General features: G+C 39.2%; 1 protein-coding gene across 2 annotated transcripts in view; it reads right to left on the bottom strand.

The window, feature by feature from the left end:
* SRGAP1 (SLIT-ROBO Rho GTPase activating protein 1) overlaps nucleotides 1-16,159 on the bottom strand; it is a 151,467-nt gene that overhangs the window by 51,664 nt on the left and 83,644 nt on the right. For both annotated transcript variants that reach the window (XM_035543927.2, XM_035543928.2), the window contains exons 4-5: nucleotides 11,294-11,356; nucleotides 369-551 (exon numbers count right to left, since the gene is read on the bottom strand). In XM_035543927.2, coding sequence (XP_035399820.1) covers nucleotides 369-551; nucleotides 11,294-11,356 — 246 coding nt within the window. The remainder of the gene's footprint in view (nucleotides 1-368; nucleotides 552-11,293; nucleotides 11,357-16,159) is intronic.

Below are 16,159 nucleotides of genomic sequence, written 5' to 3'. Positions count from 1 at the left end.
ATTGCATATGAATGTATTTGAATTACTTAATTGATGATATGTAGCAAAAATGGAAACAAATCAAGCAAACATTCCTATTAACAAGAAAGAACCTTAACTGCCAGCCTATTATTCATATAAAAATGTAATACAAAGCGATAACTTAGTATTTCGTTCCAAATATAACAAACCCTGTAGTAAGAATTATAAAGTATTCCCTTCTCTGATCTGCAATTAAATCAAGTTGTCTATAACCCACTGCTAGTTTATTATGTGTACCTTGTTTAATTTTATTTCCCAGCTGGACTTCTCTATCTAATATCATGCTAAGGAATGTCAGAAATGCATTGAATTTACTTTAAATGAAGCAAAATAAAAGGACTATTTACTTTTTCCTTCATTTTTTCAATCTTTTTCACAGAGCTCCGTCTCTGGTGCCTTTCTTCTAGTCGAATATGAAAAACAGGGTCTCCCGACCTCCCAATCTGTTTTTCTTCTTGCTTCTCTGCCTCCTTCAGTTTGCTTTCTGCACTGATGCTCTCTGCATGATACATGTGGTATGTTTTCATGACCTGCAAAAGACAGAATCAAAAAGGAATTAGGAGAAAATGAAAATAAAAAGGTACATACAGAAAAACAACAGGGTCATTTAATAAAATGTTCTCTTTTAAAGATGGAATTTGGATAAGTTTACTTGCCAACACAGGCTGAGGACTTCCAGTTGCATTTTTATTTTCTGATTTATTCAATGCTATCCCAATAGGGATACTAAGAGCCTATGGGCTTTATTAATGACTGACTTTCAGTGAGGCCTTTGGATGATGCCAGAACTGTCACTATTCATTTAAATAAATGGGTATTTATATATTTAAAATTCTAAAAGGTCAGAGTGCTTTACCAAGCACTGTGAATAAAGAGGAAGATGATGGAGAACCAGTCATCATGTAAATGTATGTGACTGTCTCTCATTCTGCCTCACTTCTGCTCAGAAGGACCTCGTATCTCAGAATCATTTGGTAGGTGACTGAGCAGCAGGCTATCAAATATTTAAGCCAACAGTTGTGCAGAAAATATTTTCTAGGATTTTTTTTTATTGCTCTGACGGGAAAGAACCAAATCCTTGTTATTAAACTTCAGGACTCTGTATGAAAGCCTGAAATGATGAGCAACAAAACTAAATCAATATCAGGGCCATATCTATCTTACTTCCTTAGTACTAAGCTGCTGGGGGCACCGAATGTCTGAAAACAGGTGGATACGCTTTGCTGTGAGGACAGGGGAAGGAAGCAGGGACAACAGGAAGCTTCAGTCTGCGGACAGGTCCCTGGTCAGCTGAATTGCTGTCAAAGGCCTGGAGAGAAGCTGTGTCTAACCACGCAGCCAGCAGATCAGCCATGATGTAGAACTGGCCAGCTCTCCAAACATGAGCTGGAGAAGGCGCAGTCTGATAGAGAAGTCACGAAGACACTTCCTCCTTCCCCCATAACACCGCTATCTTTCCTGCACACATGATAGCTGTGTGGCCAAGAGAGCGTGGACTGCCAGACTGCAAACACACGCGATCTTCATGCAAGGAACAAGGTGGGAAGGCATCCTCAGGCAGACGATGGCCTCCTCTCTTCTTCAGAGGGTGCTGGAGCACTCTCTCCAGCAGATGTCATCTTTGAGCCCAGACCACCCAAGCCACTCTCATTTCCAAAGGATACAGCCAGGAAGGAGTCAAAGGGTCCCTCCATTCCTCCCTCAGCAGGGCTTCGTGTGGCCTGCTGAAGGGAGGCTAGTCTGGGGAACTGCCCAATGCTGCAATACTGATGCCACTGATATAACTGGAATAGGTTTGGTACTAAAAATGAAACAGGTGACTCTTCACCAGCTTCTTGTAGTAAGGTAAAAAAGTCACAGATGTGCATCAAAAGCACTGGTCTTATTTAAAAAAAAAAAAAACATGTTCATAGCTCTCTGTGGAAACACTGGATGCACAAAGGGAACAGCTGGTGCCCACAGTCTGAACGGATGGGGCAAAACTGTGAAGAAAAAAAAATATTGCGCTGAAAAGAGGATGCAAGCCTGCAGAGCTGAGATCCTCACTGTTTCCAGTTTAACCTAACAGCACGTTTAGCTTCCTATATCCTGCACTGTTACCAAAGGCATTTTTAAAGCTGTCAATATCCTCTGCCCGGGGTATCTAACTCATATAGCCAAATGGAAATAATTACTGAAAAGAGAAGAAATACACTTCTTAAAGAAGTTTTTTTTTTTATTATTAAATAAACCTGAAAAGGCACAGAAAGTGATATGGATCTCTTAAAAATTATGGGAAAAGGAAATTAAAGACACTGATTGTATACCCTTCTCTGTTGGTCTTTTTACTCAATTTGTTTGTGCTTCCTTACAGAAGTCTACAGGTGTTTCTTTTTATTTTTTATATTTCATTCAGTGTCAGCTCTGGAGACTTTGTAGTTGGTGGGAGAAGGCTAAATTATTTATCTTACGATCTAGGAAAGTTATTTTGTTTTGTACTCCTACTGTTCTTGCCTGCAAAGAGGGAACAATAATAACCTCTCTGAGTTTCCTAACAGCACATCTCAAAGCATCTGACGTAAGGAAAAATCCTTGCTTTGACACTTCTTGACAAAGGCAGTAAACACAAGTTTTAGAAGCAGTTTTTTCTGAGCGCTGTATAGCAGGGCGTACTAGGCATAAATATCTTTCTGCAGTGGCTATGACATTTCAGCCTGCCTCACTGTTGAGTGAAGGAGCGTAAGTGCATCACTACCGGCTCTCACCAAGAGGCTCAGAAGCCTCCACGCTGACTTCACTAAGCTCGCATCACTGAAGAGCACTTCTTCCTCTCATTGCCTGCTTACAGCACATGCTATCAAATCCAGAGTGCCTCCACATACCCTGATTGAAAGTCAAGTTTGTGTGAGAATGACATGGTTCTTAGTACAAATGACTGCAGCACAAGTAAAATTGAAAAAGAAGCCCTCCCTTTGGCAGTATAATCAGGGCAGGACAACAGTCAGTGTGTCCTACCTGAGCCATGCTGGTTTAGAAATCAGTATACAGTATGTACAGAGCAGTGATCAGTCTGTGCATTTTATTCCTGTCTAGTTTGATATATTGATAGCACTGCTTAGCTCATGCACTAGTGACATCATTACTTTGCAGGCCTCTAGGGCAAGCTGACAGCTCCAGTCTTTCTCATGATTTGCCGAAGTTTTTTAAGAGCTGATGGTGCAGCAGCTAAACAAAAACTTGAAAAAGCATTAGATAGACACAAATAGAAAATAAATAGGAATAAACAAGGCTTCCAAGTATTTCACTGCATACTTCATCAACAAGTTAGCGCATAATTTGCATGCTAAATTGCATATATATTAATCTTTCCCTTAACATTATGCCATCTTTTCTCCCAAGAATATTTAAAAGACTGCTAGATACTGTAAAAGACAGTAACAGGCTCGTCTAATTCTTGAAAATAGTCTTACGGTATTAAGAGTTCTAAGAACCATGGATTTCAGATCTGTGAACATGTAACAGATCCATAGATCTGTTACTCAAATGACAAATTCTCTGATGAAGTAAGCAATGTAGATTCTCAAATGCCCACCAAACTGTTGAACTGATAGACTATCCTGTGAGAGCATCCATCAATGAACTGACTTTAATTAGTCCCCCAAAGTGCTTATTGATCAGCTATCAAGTATACACTGAAAAGACAGCAAGGTTGTAATGTTGCAGATGCTGAACTGCCATCATGATGGATATGCTGCACTTTGCTGCTGTACTGGACAAGCGTTGTTAAATACATACAAGTCCCTTTCTAAAATCAAATTGGGAGTTCATCTCCTGCTAATTTAGCAGGTCTATTATTGGAGATCCAATGATGTAAAATATAGATTTCTGACAGATAACTAATTCAGACTATAAGCAGTTGGACAAGATCATGCTATACAAACTATGCACCCTCTTACTTGTAGGTGACAGACTGCACTTAGTGGTAGCAACTTTCATCATTTGTAAGAGCTCAGTAAGTTGGGCTCAGGGCAGGACACAGCACCTATCACAGTGAAGGGAACATTAGAGTCATCACTTAGATAATTATTTTATTTAAACCCACAATCATTATTGGGGTAAATCCATCAACAAGACAGCAATTAATGCTGAACTTCTGTGGGCTACAAGAGAGGAACATTCCTGTAGCAAGGCTCTAGCTTTCATTTTCTACAAGCAAACTACTTTTCTAGAAAAAATCTTAACCCAAAGTATTAAGACTGAATGCTACAAAGAGAAAATGTATTGCAGTTATCTTGGGTTTGTCAAAGGAACGTGCTTTATTTGTATAATAAAACTGCATAATTAATAGCTTTTTCACAGTGCTTTTTCAGGAAATAATCATTTAATGGAGCAGAAGTTCATTCCTGTTGGAATTAGTGAGTTTAAATTGTTTCAGAATTGTCTCTGGTAAGTAGTAAGTTCCTATGAGAAACTGGAGTTGCAAGGGATTCATTACATTAGGTAGCTAGTGCTTTCCCCAATAAATAAGTAATATCTTATACCAACGCCATTACATCATTGGACTTTAGCAGTTAAGCAGGCTTAGTATTAGCTGTTTTCGTCATCTTTTTCACTTCCAAGCCAGCCTCTGATGTGTTTCCAGGAGTAATCTCTGGTATATTATTACCAATACAGAATTACTGAATCAGAGATTTCACCAGCTCTTGGATCTCTGATATACTGCAGTAAATTGGACCTAAGTTTTCTACAGAGAATCCAGATTCTATGTTATTTCAGTAAAGAAAAAAAAGAAAATCTGGCTGTAACTACCCTTAGAAATTAAACAACTAAAATTTTAATGAGTGAGATAAAGAAACTGAAAAATGCAAGTGGCCCAGCAGACCTAGTCTTATTTAATATTAAATTGTTTGCTTTAGACTGTCCCTATTTTTTCACTTTTCTGCAAGCCTTGCAATTGTATTGCTTGGGAAAAGCATGATGACAGAAGGTGAAATTTGGAAAACCAAGTGGTATACATGAGGATGTATTTTTATGATGTTTGAAAAAAATCCTGCTCCTTGCTATAACCAATGGATTTTATCATGATCAACTTCTGCAAAATGGAGCACACACACACAAAAAGATATTACAAATACAGGTTAACAGACTGACTAGACTGTCACTTATCAATTCTTCAGTTGCCTTAGATCTACTTCGATGGTAGAAGCTATCTACAGTTCTGCTTCCTTACACTCAGAGCATGCTTTCACGCTCCTATTCCAAAAGGTAAGAGGCAGAGATTTTGCGTGAGATATATATGAGGCAGCTAAATACCTTTCACATTTCTAAATGTCACTAAATATTGCAGATGATTCACATTAGTGCTCCTGTCTAATGAACTCTTTCATAGGCCTTTCTGACTCTTGAGCAAAACAGCTCAGTAAAACAAAAAACCAGAATGGTACAGGGCCAAAGGAAAGAGGAGAGCACTGTTCTCAGTCAGTGACCCTCTAAGATCTTATCTTCCTTCACTGACTCCAGTCTGATGTGTAATAAATCCAGTCAGGTAAGTATAGGTGTATAATTCATACACTGAAGTTGTACCAGTCCAGGCATACCACCCCCCAGGTTTAGTAGCCTGTCTTCAAAAGTATCTAGAAAGCAGTTGGCACTGTCATGGTTGCTTTGCTCAGTGTTCACTTCAATTCCTACCAGTTTCTTGTTTTTATTCTTGTGGCTCTCAACTCCTTTCTTTTGAACTTTTCATTTATAGTTCCCCATTTGATCATTCTCTGTTTTACTTAGCCCCTCTTCTGAAGGAGGAGTGGACATTAGTAATTTCTCCCTAAAAGCAAGAAACGTCATGAACAGTAGATGTAGGACACCTAAGAAAACCCTCAATGGATCTTTCTTCCAAGTACTTTTTTCCAGTGCTTCCAAGTGAGATCAGAGCCATACACAGTACTGAAAGATGTGAGTATACATGGGCCATAATTATACATGCATCTGATTGTTTTCTGTCTTGCTCTCTTTTCTTTTCCTACTTGCTCCTAACAGCCGATCCCCTCACTCTTTAAAGTTGCATGGTATATTTTCCTAGAATTATCTACTACTGACTGTTACCAGTCAGTTTAAAGTTCAGCATGTTATATTTATGTGAAATGGCTTTTTCCCTCCAATGTACACTACTTTTCTCCACCACCTGTCCCCATCCTGATTACTGAAACAGTTCTGTATTTTCAGCAAACTTGACAACACACTACTCCCCACCACCACACACACACTTGGAGGTCATTTATGAATATGCCCTGACTCCTAAATAAGCTCAGTGGAGACTTCCCTCCACTGCAAGAAAAGACTATGCCTACCCACTGTCTCCTACCATGCCTCATTACTCAGATGTTATCGTTATTTTGCAGTACTTGATCTGATCTTACAAGATATGGTAGCTTTCAAGAGAAATGGAAGAAGAGTTTGGGGAGCTTTCTCTGTAGCAAGGAGGATCAATGGTAAAATCAATAATTTATTCGCTCATTCAATCAACATGTAAAAAGATCTCTAAATCTCTCAGTTTGCAAAAAACATTGACACAAACCTCTACAGTTTTCAGTTTGATCAACATTTTTTTCTGGAATTGTCAGGAAAAGACCTTCAATCTGTGACCTCACACAACTAAATGGGCTCTTCTTTCTTCATCTCTGCTTACTCAAAAGGAACACCTTGCTCTAGTTTCAACAGCTTAAATCCTTATGTAAAATGTGGGACTAATTTCTAGCCTACACTGGCTGAAAGAGTAATAGGGAGAGGATAGGAGTAAGATTAATGCACAGTAGCTGGGATGTTGCAGACCTGAAAATACTGATTGTCTGGCACAGCCAAGGAGAAACCATGCATAATTAAAAGTACTTGCCACTTATAATTTACTGAACTTGCAAAGATACAGACTGAAACTTATCTATCTGATTATTTTTAGCATGATGTTTTGAGTCGTAATATAAGAACAAGAGCATAAAATACTGAGAATTGAAAACAGAGAGTCTTAAAATGTATTTCCACTAGCCATGTGAATAACATGCAGAAAACATACAAATATTTATTGTAATATTCAAGTAAACCTTCTCTATGGAACAGAGATGAAAAACAAAAAGGAAAGTTTGCCTTACAAAATTTTGTTTACTCCAATAAAATAAGCCTGCTTCACTCACACATTCTTAGAACATCTTCTGGAGCCTTACTTCACCTGCTTCTGTTTTTATTTTTTCATTAATCCTGTACGTGATGCATAATTGTAATTACGATGGCATAAAACAAAGTGAATACAAGCTGAACTACTCTCAGTGAATAAACAGAAGACCTATTATACACATCTCCTATTTTCAGAATAATTCCTAGTAATGCAAATTGGTAAAAGAAGGAGTTACATAAAGTGTAAGCAAGGTGAAAGATCTCTTAATGGAGTGATTTTTTAAAGAACGGGCATTTAATATTCTAAAATGTCTGACTTTATTTTTTTGGACATTTCACTGCAGTTCTGAGCTTCTCCACATTCAATATGCAGCCAAATAGCTTTGCAGTCTCTCAAAAAGCAGAGATTCAGACTTTCATGGTCTTAAAAATATATCTGTGCAGAAAGAGGTTTTTTAACTGGAAACCTTCAGCCTGCATTCTTAGTGGAAGGTGGCAAGTCTCTTCAGCTCCTTAGTGCTTTATTTTTTTCTTCTCTTGGAACAGTTTCTCCTTTGAAAAATCTATAGCACTACTTATTGGTTTGAAGAATTTGATTTAAAAACCATCAACACCAATGGACAGAAGTCCCTAACTAGAGCAGTAGCTAGATCTGATCCTATGAACAGGTTAAAAAGGATTTTCTGAGGCAAAAGTGAAGCTTATATTTTCAGAGAAGGGTCCTGAAATCACCTTTTATTTCTGACACCGGCTGTGATAGAGATGACTAGGATACTTGATGCAGCACTATCACCAGAACAAAGTCAGTTATTATTCTGATACTTAGTAGGTTGTGCCTGAACTCATCCATTAAAAATATCTGGACCAAATCAGAAGCAATTCATTTAAACATCCCATTTATTCTGGATCATTCTAATTGGGTTTGAGGTACCTTGTGCTTGAGAAGTCTGAACGCAGGTGGGGTAAGGCCTGATGTCTGGCTAGAGATGGGTGGTAAAGCCTCTCATCATCTGGGTTTGAAACAATTACTTAATCCAGCCCTTCATCCCAAAACATTAGGGAAATCTAGGCATGTAATGTCTTACATCTTGTCAGTGGAGCACACAACATGATGTTTGCATGAAAGAGGTATTGTGGAGCTGCAAAAATACTTGTGTACCTGCATACATCTGCCTAACGGACCCAATCCTTATCTGAGAAGTCCAAGGAGTAACAAATAAAACATGCAACTTCTTTAAAATGACTATACCCGTGCCTCAAAACATGTCCTTCTCATTATTTTAGCTTTTAGTGATTTAAATTCTCTCATTCTTTTCACTGCACTTTTGTAACTTTTTTTTTTTTAATTCTGGAAGGTGACCTTATTTTACAGATCTTTCTTGTAAAATAAAGGATGATGCCGTAAGTAGTAAGCAGATTATTAAACCCACATTCATACACATACTCAGTTTGTTTAGAAACTCTGATATTTGCCCCCTCACATGGAGGCTTTAGGGGTATTTAAACTCCAGTAAGGCTTTACATTTTAACAGTTACTTTTCATGAAAGTACCATTCTTTAAAAAAAAAAAAAAGATTAATAGGGAGAGACTTCAGTTTTTTACTGACTTGAAATTCATTTGATTTCTTTTGGACACAAAGATTTACTGCACAACAGTAAGACTGAAATTAATTTTACTATTTTTTTTTCTTTTTCTTCCCATAAATCATGGGAAAAGCAGAAAGATGACTTTTCCCTTTTGTAAATGACTGAGAAACATGCCTCCCGGAGTTAAAAAATGTAGATACTTGTTTATGTGAAGCCACTATGATATGACCTTATTCTGTAAACAGTAAATGTTACACAGAATTTAAAACCTATGTATGAGGTGTCCATCTGTCTAGGTATCTTTCTACCTTTATGTACACGAAGATATATATTACACAGATAAGATGATGATCATTCTAATGCTGCAAGTAGTGGAACAGGTGCTGTTCTGCACCATATTGTCACTTTACTAAGTGTGGCTTGTTTCTGGCTAAATATGGGCACACCTACAGCTGATGAAGTCCTTTGCAATCAATGAAAAGCTGGACAACAGAGTTATCGGTGTAGTTAATTTCATCTGAAGCACATGCTTACATCTGATCAGATGAAGGGTTCTGATCTCCACATATTAGATTTCCAGCAACTGTAACTGGAACGCAGATGGCAGGCTAGGATATTTGTACATACATTGCAGATGCCTAAAAATTAGGTGAAGTTTATTTCATCCCCCAAAAAGTATTGTACAGCAGTAATTTAATTTAAATGGTGCATATATTCTGTATTCTATCAGCTTAAAAAACCTTCCTAGTTCACAAAAAATTTAAGCTCTGAGAAAGGAAGTGGCACTCACTGGAAGGCATAACATAGAAGTTAGTATCTGAATAAACTTCTGCAGCTCTCAGTGGGAAGACATAAGCACTAATGTGATGAAAAAGAATGAAAATACTAAAGCCCAGAGTCCTGCGGATTTTCACTGGTGATTCAGCCAAGTATTTCAGCACATGCTTCGGTGTTTTCCTATCCTGGGAGCACAGGCACTAATCCTGCACCTCACTAGGCTCTCGAGTTACATAACTGTTTAATTGGAACAAGGCTGTATCTTCAGGGCTTACTCATCACTGAAGTCCTGCTTGTGCAATTGCTCCTACAGTTGCTGATTCCCTGCAGCTGTGTGAATTGTCTGAGGCTATCACTACTTTAGCAAAGCCGATCCCAGCATATTTAAGAGACTACAGGACTGAGGCAACAAGCTTTTGCAGTATCGCGTTCTACAAAATCAGCGGTGATTTCAGGAAAAAAAATTAAGAAAAGCCCTCAAAAAAAGAGGATAAAAAAGTTTTAGGCAGGTTTTAGGAACTTGCATCCTTAACTACAATCCAAAAGAATCTAGGGCAGTGATACAGGTCTACATTTATTTGGAATTCTTTTTCGCCACCCAAGTTGTTCTTGAGTTCAAATGCTCTTTAACCCATCTGCAGACGGTGCACAATTTTTCCTAGGTCAAAATAAAAACAGATGAGACACAAGTAATGCTTGACTGATCTCAGCGTGAGGAGAGCTAGTCTCTGCTGTCTTCCTGAACTTCCTTAAAATCACAAATTGTTTCTCAATGTAAATATTGTGTTTTTTTTTTTTACTGTTGTTGTTGGGTTTTGTTTTGTTTTTCTGATCCCCCAAATACTGAGGATAGGGAAAGGAGCAGTCTAGGGACTGTTATGTAAGGTATCAGAGTGCAGAACTTTCATCTCTTTCAGATACAAGATAAAATTTAGATGTACTACTTCCTCAATCAGCAGGAATCAACAGGCTTGTAGGAGGTAGATCTCACCAGTTCCTTTTCATTGCATAGCTATGTATAAACAAAACAAAATAAAAAGTAATTCTCACTTTGTTCTTTCTTAGAAAATATTGTTGGTACCTATCCCCACAATATTTTGAGAAATGGCTTTCAGGTAGACAGGATCTCATCCTGCAGTAATGAGATATGTAGCTGAGTTTCAAAGAGGAAAAGAAGTTCAGATTTCCCCTCTTTCAGAATTTCCAAACAGTTAGCAGCAGCTTGCCAGAATGCTCTATGTTTTGTTTTTTCTCTTCTTGACCTTTCAGAATGGTATGGAAAGCCTACACAACCCTCCATTTTTCTTTTCATTATTTACTTTTCAAGGATAGGGCAGTGCATATAGGAAACATTTAGACACCACAGCACTGGATCTGCAAGCAACTATGACTTTTCCTGAGTCTAGTCAATGATTCAAATGGCAGCACTGACAAAAAATAAAAAAGGCAGAAAAGCTTTGCTCTGGTAAGGTCTGAGTAGAAATGCCTTATTAATAACCAACAAAAATTATAAGAAACTGGTTTAGCATGGTCTGGGGGAAGAAAGGGTTGAAAGTAGAGAGTAATCCTGAAAGTATTAGCGTACATATTCTAAACAAGTGAGTGGAGTAGTCCTTCCAAAAGAGATAATTTGGCCTTGTGTAAAGAGACAAAAATAAGCACCTCCACTGGGGGTAACTTGCTAGATAAAAGGATACTTAAAGCTTATAGAAGAAGTCTGATATGGAATTTGTACAAGATAAGCTAAGTAAGCAACTGTACTTACCGTGTAAAGCTCATTAAGAACTTTCATTAAGTCTTCATGAAGCTGAAATGCAATCTCTTTGCTCTGTAATTAAAAAGAAATCATTAGAAAAAGACATACAAAAACTGTAACATACTATTTGTATTAATTGCTCGTCCTAGATAGTGAATGCAATGCAGCTTGCAAAGACAACATCCTGTCGGAATTACAGTGCACTAAAAATAATCATTTGGGAAGGCAGAGGTAGACAGACAACATCTGGACAGGACTCTTATAAAAGGAAACTCAGAAGTAGTTTAAGAGGGAGATTCTCATGAAGCATCGGGAAATTAGGTGTCAACAGAAAGGGTGAAGGTCAGGATTAATGTTACAAGCCTTTTTAATGGAACAAGCTGTGTACTGTCTTACAACTGCTATGGTATATACATAAACTAAACCATGTGGAACGTAAAATTCTAGATGGACATCCCTCACAATTTCAGATCTAGAATAGTCTTTGTTTCTCAGCACATGCAACTATCTAAATATTTACGCATGAAATAATTGTGGCTCCTCTTTGAAACAGATACCCAACTACATAATACGGCACAGAGTGGGCTGCTGAAACAGCTTTGTTTAGCTTTTCTGGACTCTGGCTTTACTTTCATTCTGATGAGAAAAAAAGAAATACTTGGCAGTGGTTTTTACAGAAATCAAGTATGTCAAAATAAGAGTATTTAACTGGAGTCTCATTCAAGTATATTCCTTTGTTAGTTGACCATAGCAGTTTAATCAGATGAAAATTGTGGCAACTGTGCAAGAGTTGAAGGCATTCGTACCACAGCCTTTGGAAAACAACTATAGAATAGAACTACAGGATTTGGCAAAAAGCCTGGCTACATTTCTTCTGCAATGTGTATCATCATAACATACATTCTGGAAATGTCAGCTTTTTTTTTTCCTTTTCTGTGAATATATTGATAATTAGCCCAGCGTCTAAAAATGCCAACTTCATAATAGATAATGGCCTTAGCTATGAGAAGTACTTTGTATTTGTACAGAAGCCAAAGGAAAGTCTTCTGGGGCAATTTATCTCCAAGGCTGCTAACACATACTTGGCCATCACTAAAACACCTGCAGGAATAATGGTTTCTGAATGAGAATTTCCAGTGCAACACCCACATATGAGAAGGAGCCACAGCACACATCCCACCCACTATGTCTCTCAGAAGGATGAAACCAACACATCAGTAGCTGGAACAGAAAACTTTGCATATTTTCCTCCTATTCCTACTATCATGTCCCTAACTCTGGGCAGTATTTAAGGAATGTGCCTTACCACTTATCAGCATTCACTCCAATCCTTACATGCAAGATGATTTTTAACTGACAAGAAACTAGAAATATAAGCACAGAATCACAGAGTCATAGAATGGGTTGGGTTGGAAGGGCCCTTAAAGCCCACCCAGCTCCACCCCCCTGCCATGGGCAGGGACACCTCCCACCAGACCAGGTTGCCCAAAGCCCCATCCAGCCTGGCCTTGAGCACCTCCAGGGATGGGGCATCCACAGCTGCTCTGGGCAGCCTGTGCCAGGGCCTCATCACTCTCACGGTAAGGAATTTCTTGTGAATATCTAATTTAAATCTACCTTTTTTAGTTTGAAGCCATTACTCCTTGTCCTATCACTACACCCCCTGACACAGAGTCCCTCCCCAGCTGTCCTGCAGGCCCCCTCCAGGCACTGGAAGGCCGCTGTAAGGTCTCCCCGGAGCCTCTCCAGGGAGCTTCTCCAGGCTGAACAACCCCAACCCTCTCAGCCTGTCTGCACAGGAGAGGTGCTCCAGCCCTCTGATCACCTTTATGGCCTTCCTCTGGACTCATTCTAATATTTCCACATCCTTCTTGTTATAGAGGCCCCAGAGATGAACACAGGGCTCCAGGTGGGGTCTCACAAGAGCAGAGCAGAGGGGGACAATCCCCTCCCTCGCCCTGCTGGCCATGCTGCTTTTGATGCAGCCCAGGATATGAATGGCTTTCTGGGCTGCAAACAAACTTCTAAAAGTCTGGTATTTTTTCAAGAGTTATGCTTTGCTACTCCAGTACCTACAAAACAATTCTTATCACTTCAATTTCTTTGCAAATATCGCATTATTTTTATCTAATGCTAAGGACAAAAAAATCAAATGCATAGCAGTGCATAAACTGCATGTGAAGAATTGCAAAGGATTGGAGAAGGATTGAAGATTTGCAAACTGCTGTAGGGAAACGCAGTAAAAGCTTTAATCAAAACTCTGAATTGCTTTTCATTGCTTTACATTGGCACCCTGCCTTCAAAAGTCTGCAGTGCAGCTCTGACACAGCTTACACATCTCCTAAAAGATCCAAGAACTGGAGGCCACCTGTTTTCTCTTGGAAAGCTGCTTCTATACTGTTGAATATGAGCAGTCTACTTTTAAAGTCATTTCAGCAGAAAGAAGGACAAAACGTACAAATAAGATGGTAGACATTACAACTGTTAGATGAAAACATACACATATGGGAAAAAAACTGTACAGATGAAGTCCAGCTCCAAGCAATTTATCCCTTTCCGCTGCTGGTCACTGCCATCTCAAAGCTGATGACAGCACAAGCCCTAAATACAGCAAGGTTGGTTTTAAGGCAGCATCACTTAACTAGGCAGCACAAAAGTTTTTCTTCAGAAAGTGAGACTGAAAAGTCGATTTTCTTTGTACCCTTCACAGATTCTTTTGTGTAAAAAACAAAACAAAGCAAAACTGTAAAAGGGAGACACATCTTAGCAATGCCACGTGGTCACGGATGAGTCATCCTTCCACCAATTCATCTGGGGACTTCAGCCTTACTGCCTGTGGCTTGTAAGGGTCCCTACAGATGTATAATATGTCACTTCCTATCTTCTTCCGATGAAATATTGCATAGGAATCGTCCAATAAAAATCAGGAAATTTGGTTAGCCTTAGCAGTGTAAAAGGGATTTATGTTCAAGAACCAACACATTTTACATTAGCATTTAAAATCAAGAAATACTGACTTTGAGTGGCTAGTGATACGGCTTTTAGTGTGCAATATACAGTGCGGTAGAGCACCAGATAAGGAGTACATTTATTTTCAGTGGTTAATGGCTCTCCTATTTCTCTTTGATGCTACCTATTCTCTGCAGTAGTTCAACATGTCTGAGCAGTATGCTCCTCTAGGAGCCTCTCTGCAGGCGAGACAAACAACAGAATGTAAGATACAACACACATTTTCCTGGAGCTAAGCTGATAGCTCTAGTCAGGCCATTAAAACCCGAGAAACAATCAGTGAGATACTTCCTTATTCCCTATGTCCTAGAAAAATGTATTAGCATCTATTAACGCAAAGAACATAGACTGTACTAAAAATGTTAGAGTACATGTAAACTCTTCCTAAAAATAATGTATTTTTAACTAATCTGGTTCAAAGCATGAAGAGACAATTTGAAGAAACTGTCGCTGGAATTTAAGAGGCCACATGTCCCTGCTTCCACTGCCTGTGCATTTCTTTCTTGTGCCTCAGTTTGACCAGCGGGTCCTTGCTCAGCCATCCCCACTTCCTGCCCTCCCTGCTTGCTTTCTTACACATGAGGATGGGGAGCTCTTCTGCTCTAAGAAAAGCATTATTAAAGAGTTACCAGCTCTGACCAGTTCCTCTGTCCCTAAGGACAGTGTGCCAGGGGATCTCATCCACTAGGTCTTTAAACAGCTGGAAGTTTGCCCTTTGCCAAGCCCATTGTTGCATGAGAGGGGACTTACCAGGGACCAGCGTTTGCCTGTTTCAGAGCCTTGGTAAGAGCTCTCACAGAGTTTCACAGAGTTGAAAGCATTTGCAGCCCAATGTTTGCCTGTTTCAGAGCCCTGTCAAGGACTTTCACTGAGACAGTTTCATAAAGTTGAACATATTTAATGAGGTGACAGATATAACAAATTTAGAATTGCAATTGATAAATACACTTACTGCAATGGAGATAACACAGGATAATAGTGCTAGCAAAATGCTATCCCAGGTATTTCTCACCAAAGAGGGAAGGCACAGAAGGTTTCCCTGTCTTGGTGGAGGAGAAAAGGGCACAGCCTCTTCTAGGTTTCCAATTTCTTCTTTCCACCCCCCAGCTCTTCTTTTTCCCTCACTCTAACTTCATCTTCTCTCTTTTTTTTTTTCTTTCTTATTCTCCTGTATGTTTACACCAACTCCTTTTTTTTTTTTTATACCCTATCTATTCCCTCCCTAGGGTGATGTTTACCATGATTTGGGTAATGAGTTATAGTCATATATGCTTAGCATGTACTTCATTAAGCTCATTATCATATTCAGGATTGTGAACTTTAATATTCATGTTGCACATAATGACAAAAAAGTTTTCACTCAGGCACAGGGCCTCAAGATTCTGTTCTGCTGCCAAAACAGGGCCATGTCGCCAACACAAGAGTCCCTCCTTCAGCAACCTCTCATACCAAAAGTGTGCGGACCTCCATCCACAAAGTTTGTGTAAGAGATAAACAAGAACAAGCTGCTGAATTCCCCTTTGCCCAAGGCTGGTGCTTATCAGTGACACTAACAAGTTTGACTGTTCTCCAAACCCATATTCCTCCAAATCGTGAACTCAACCAGGGCCTGGTCGCTGCAGCCCAGACTGCCTCCAGTCTTACCCTCTTTAATGAGTTCCTCCTCACTGGTGAGCACCAGGTCCAGTAACACCTCTCCTCTGGTCGGTTTGTCCAGCAAGTTACCATCAGTGCTCTCCAGGAGTCTCCTGGATTGCTTACAGCCTGCTGTTTCGCTTTCCCAACAGACATCTGGAGCAGAAATGCTCAACTTTAAACACATCAGTGGTCCTACTGATGTTATCAAGATTTGTGTTTATGGGTTAA

The sequence above is a fragment of the Cygnus atratus genome, chromosome 1 (genome assembly GCF_013377495.2).
Source record: "Cygnus atratus isolate AKBS03 ecotype Queensland, Australia chromosome 1, CAtr_DNAZoo_HiC_assembly, whole genome shotgun sequence".
Taxonomy (NCBI): domain Eukaryota; kingdom Metazoa; phylum Chordata; class Aves; order Anseriformes; family Anatidae; genus Cygnus; species Cygnus atratus.
The sequence above is the reverse complement of the archived record's forward strand: the minus strand, read 5'-3'. Positions and strand labels throughout refer to the sequence as shown.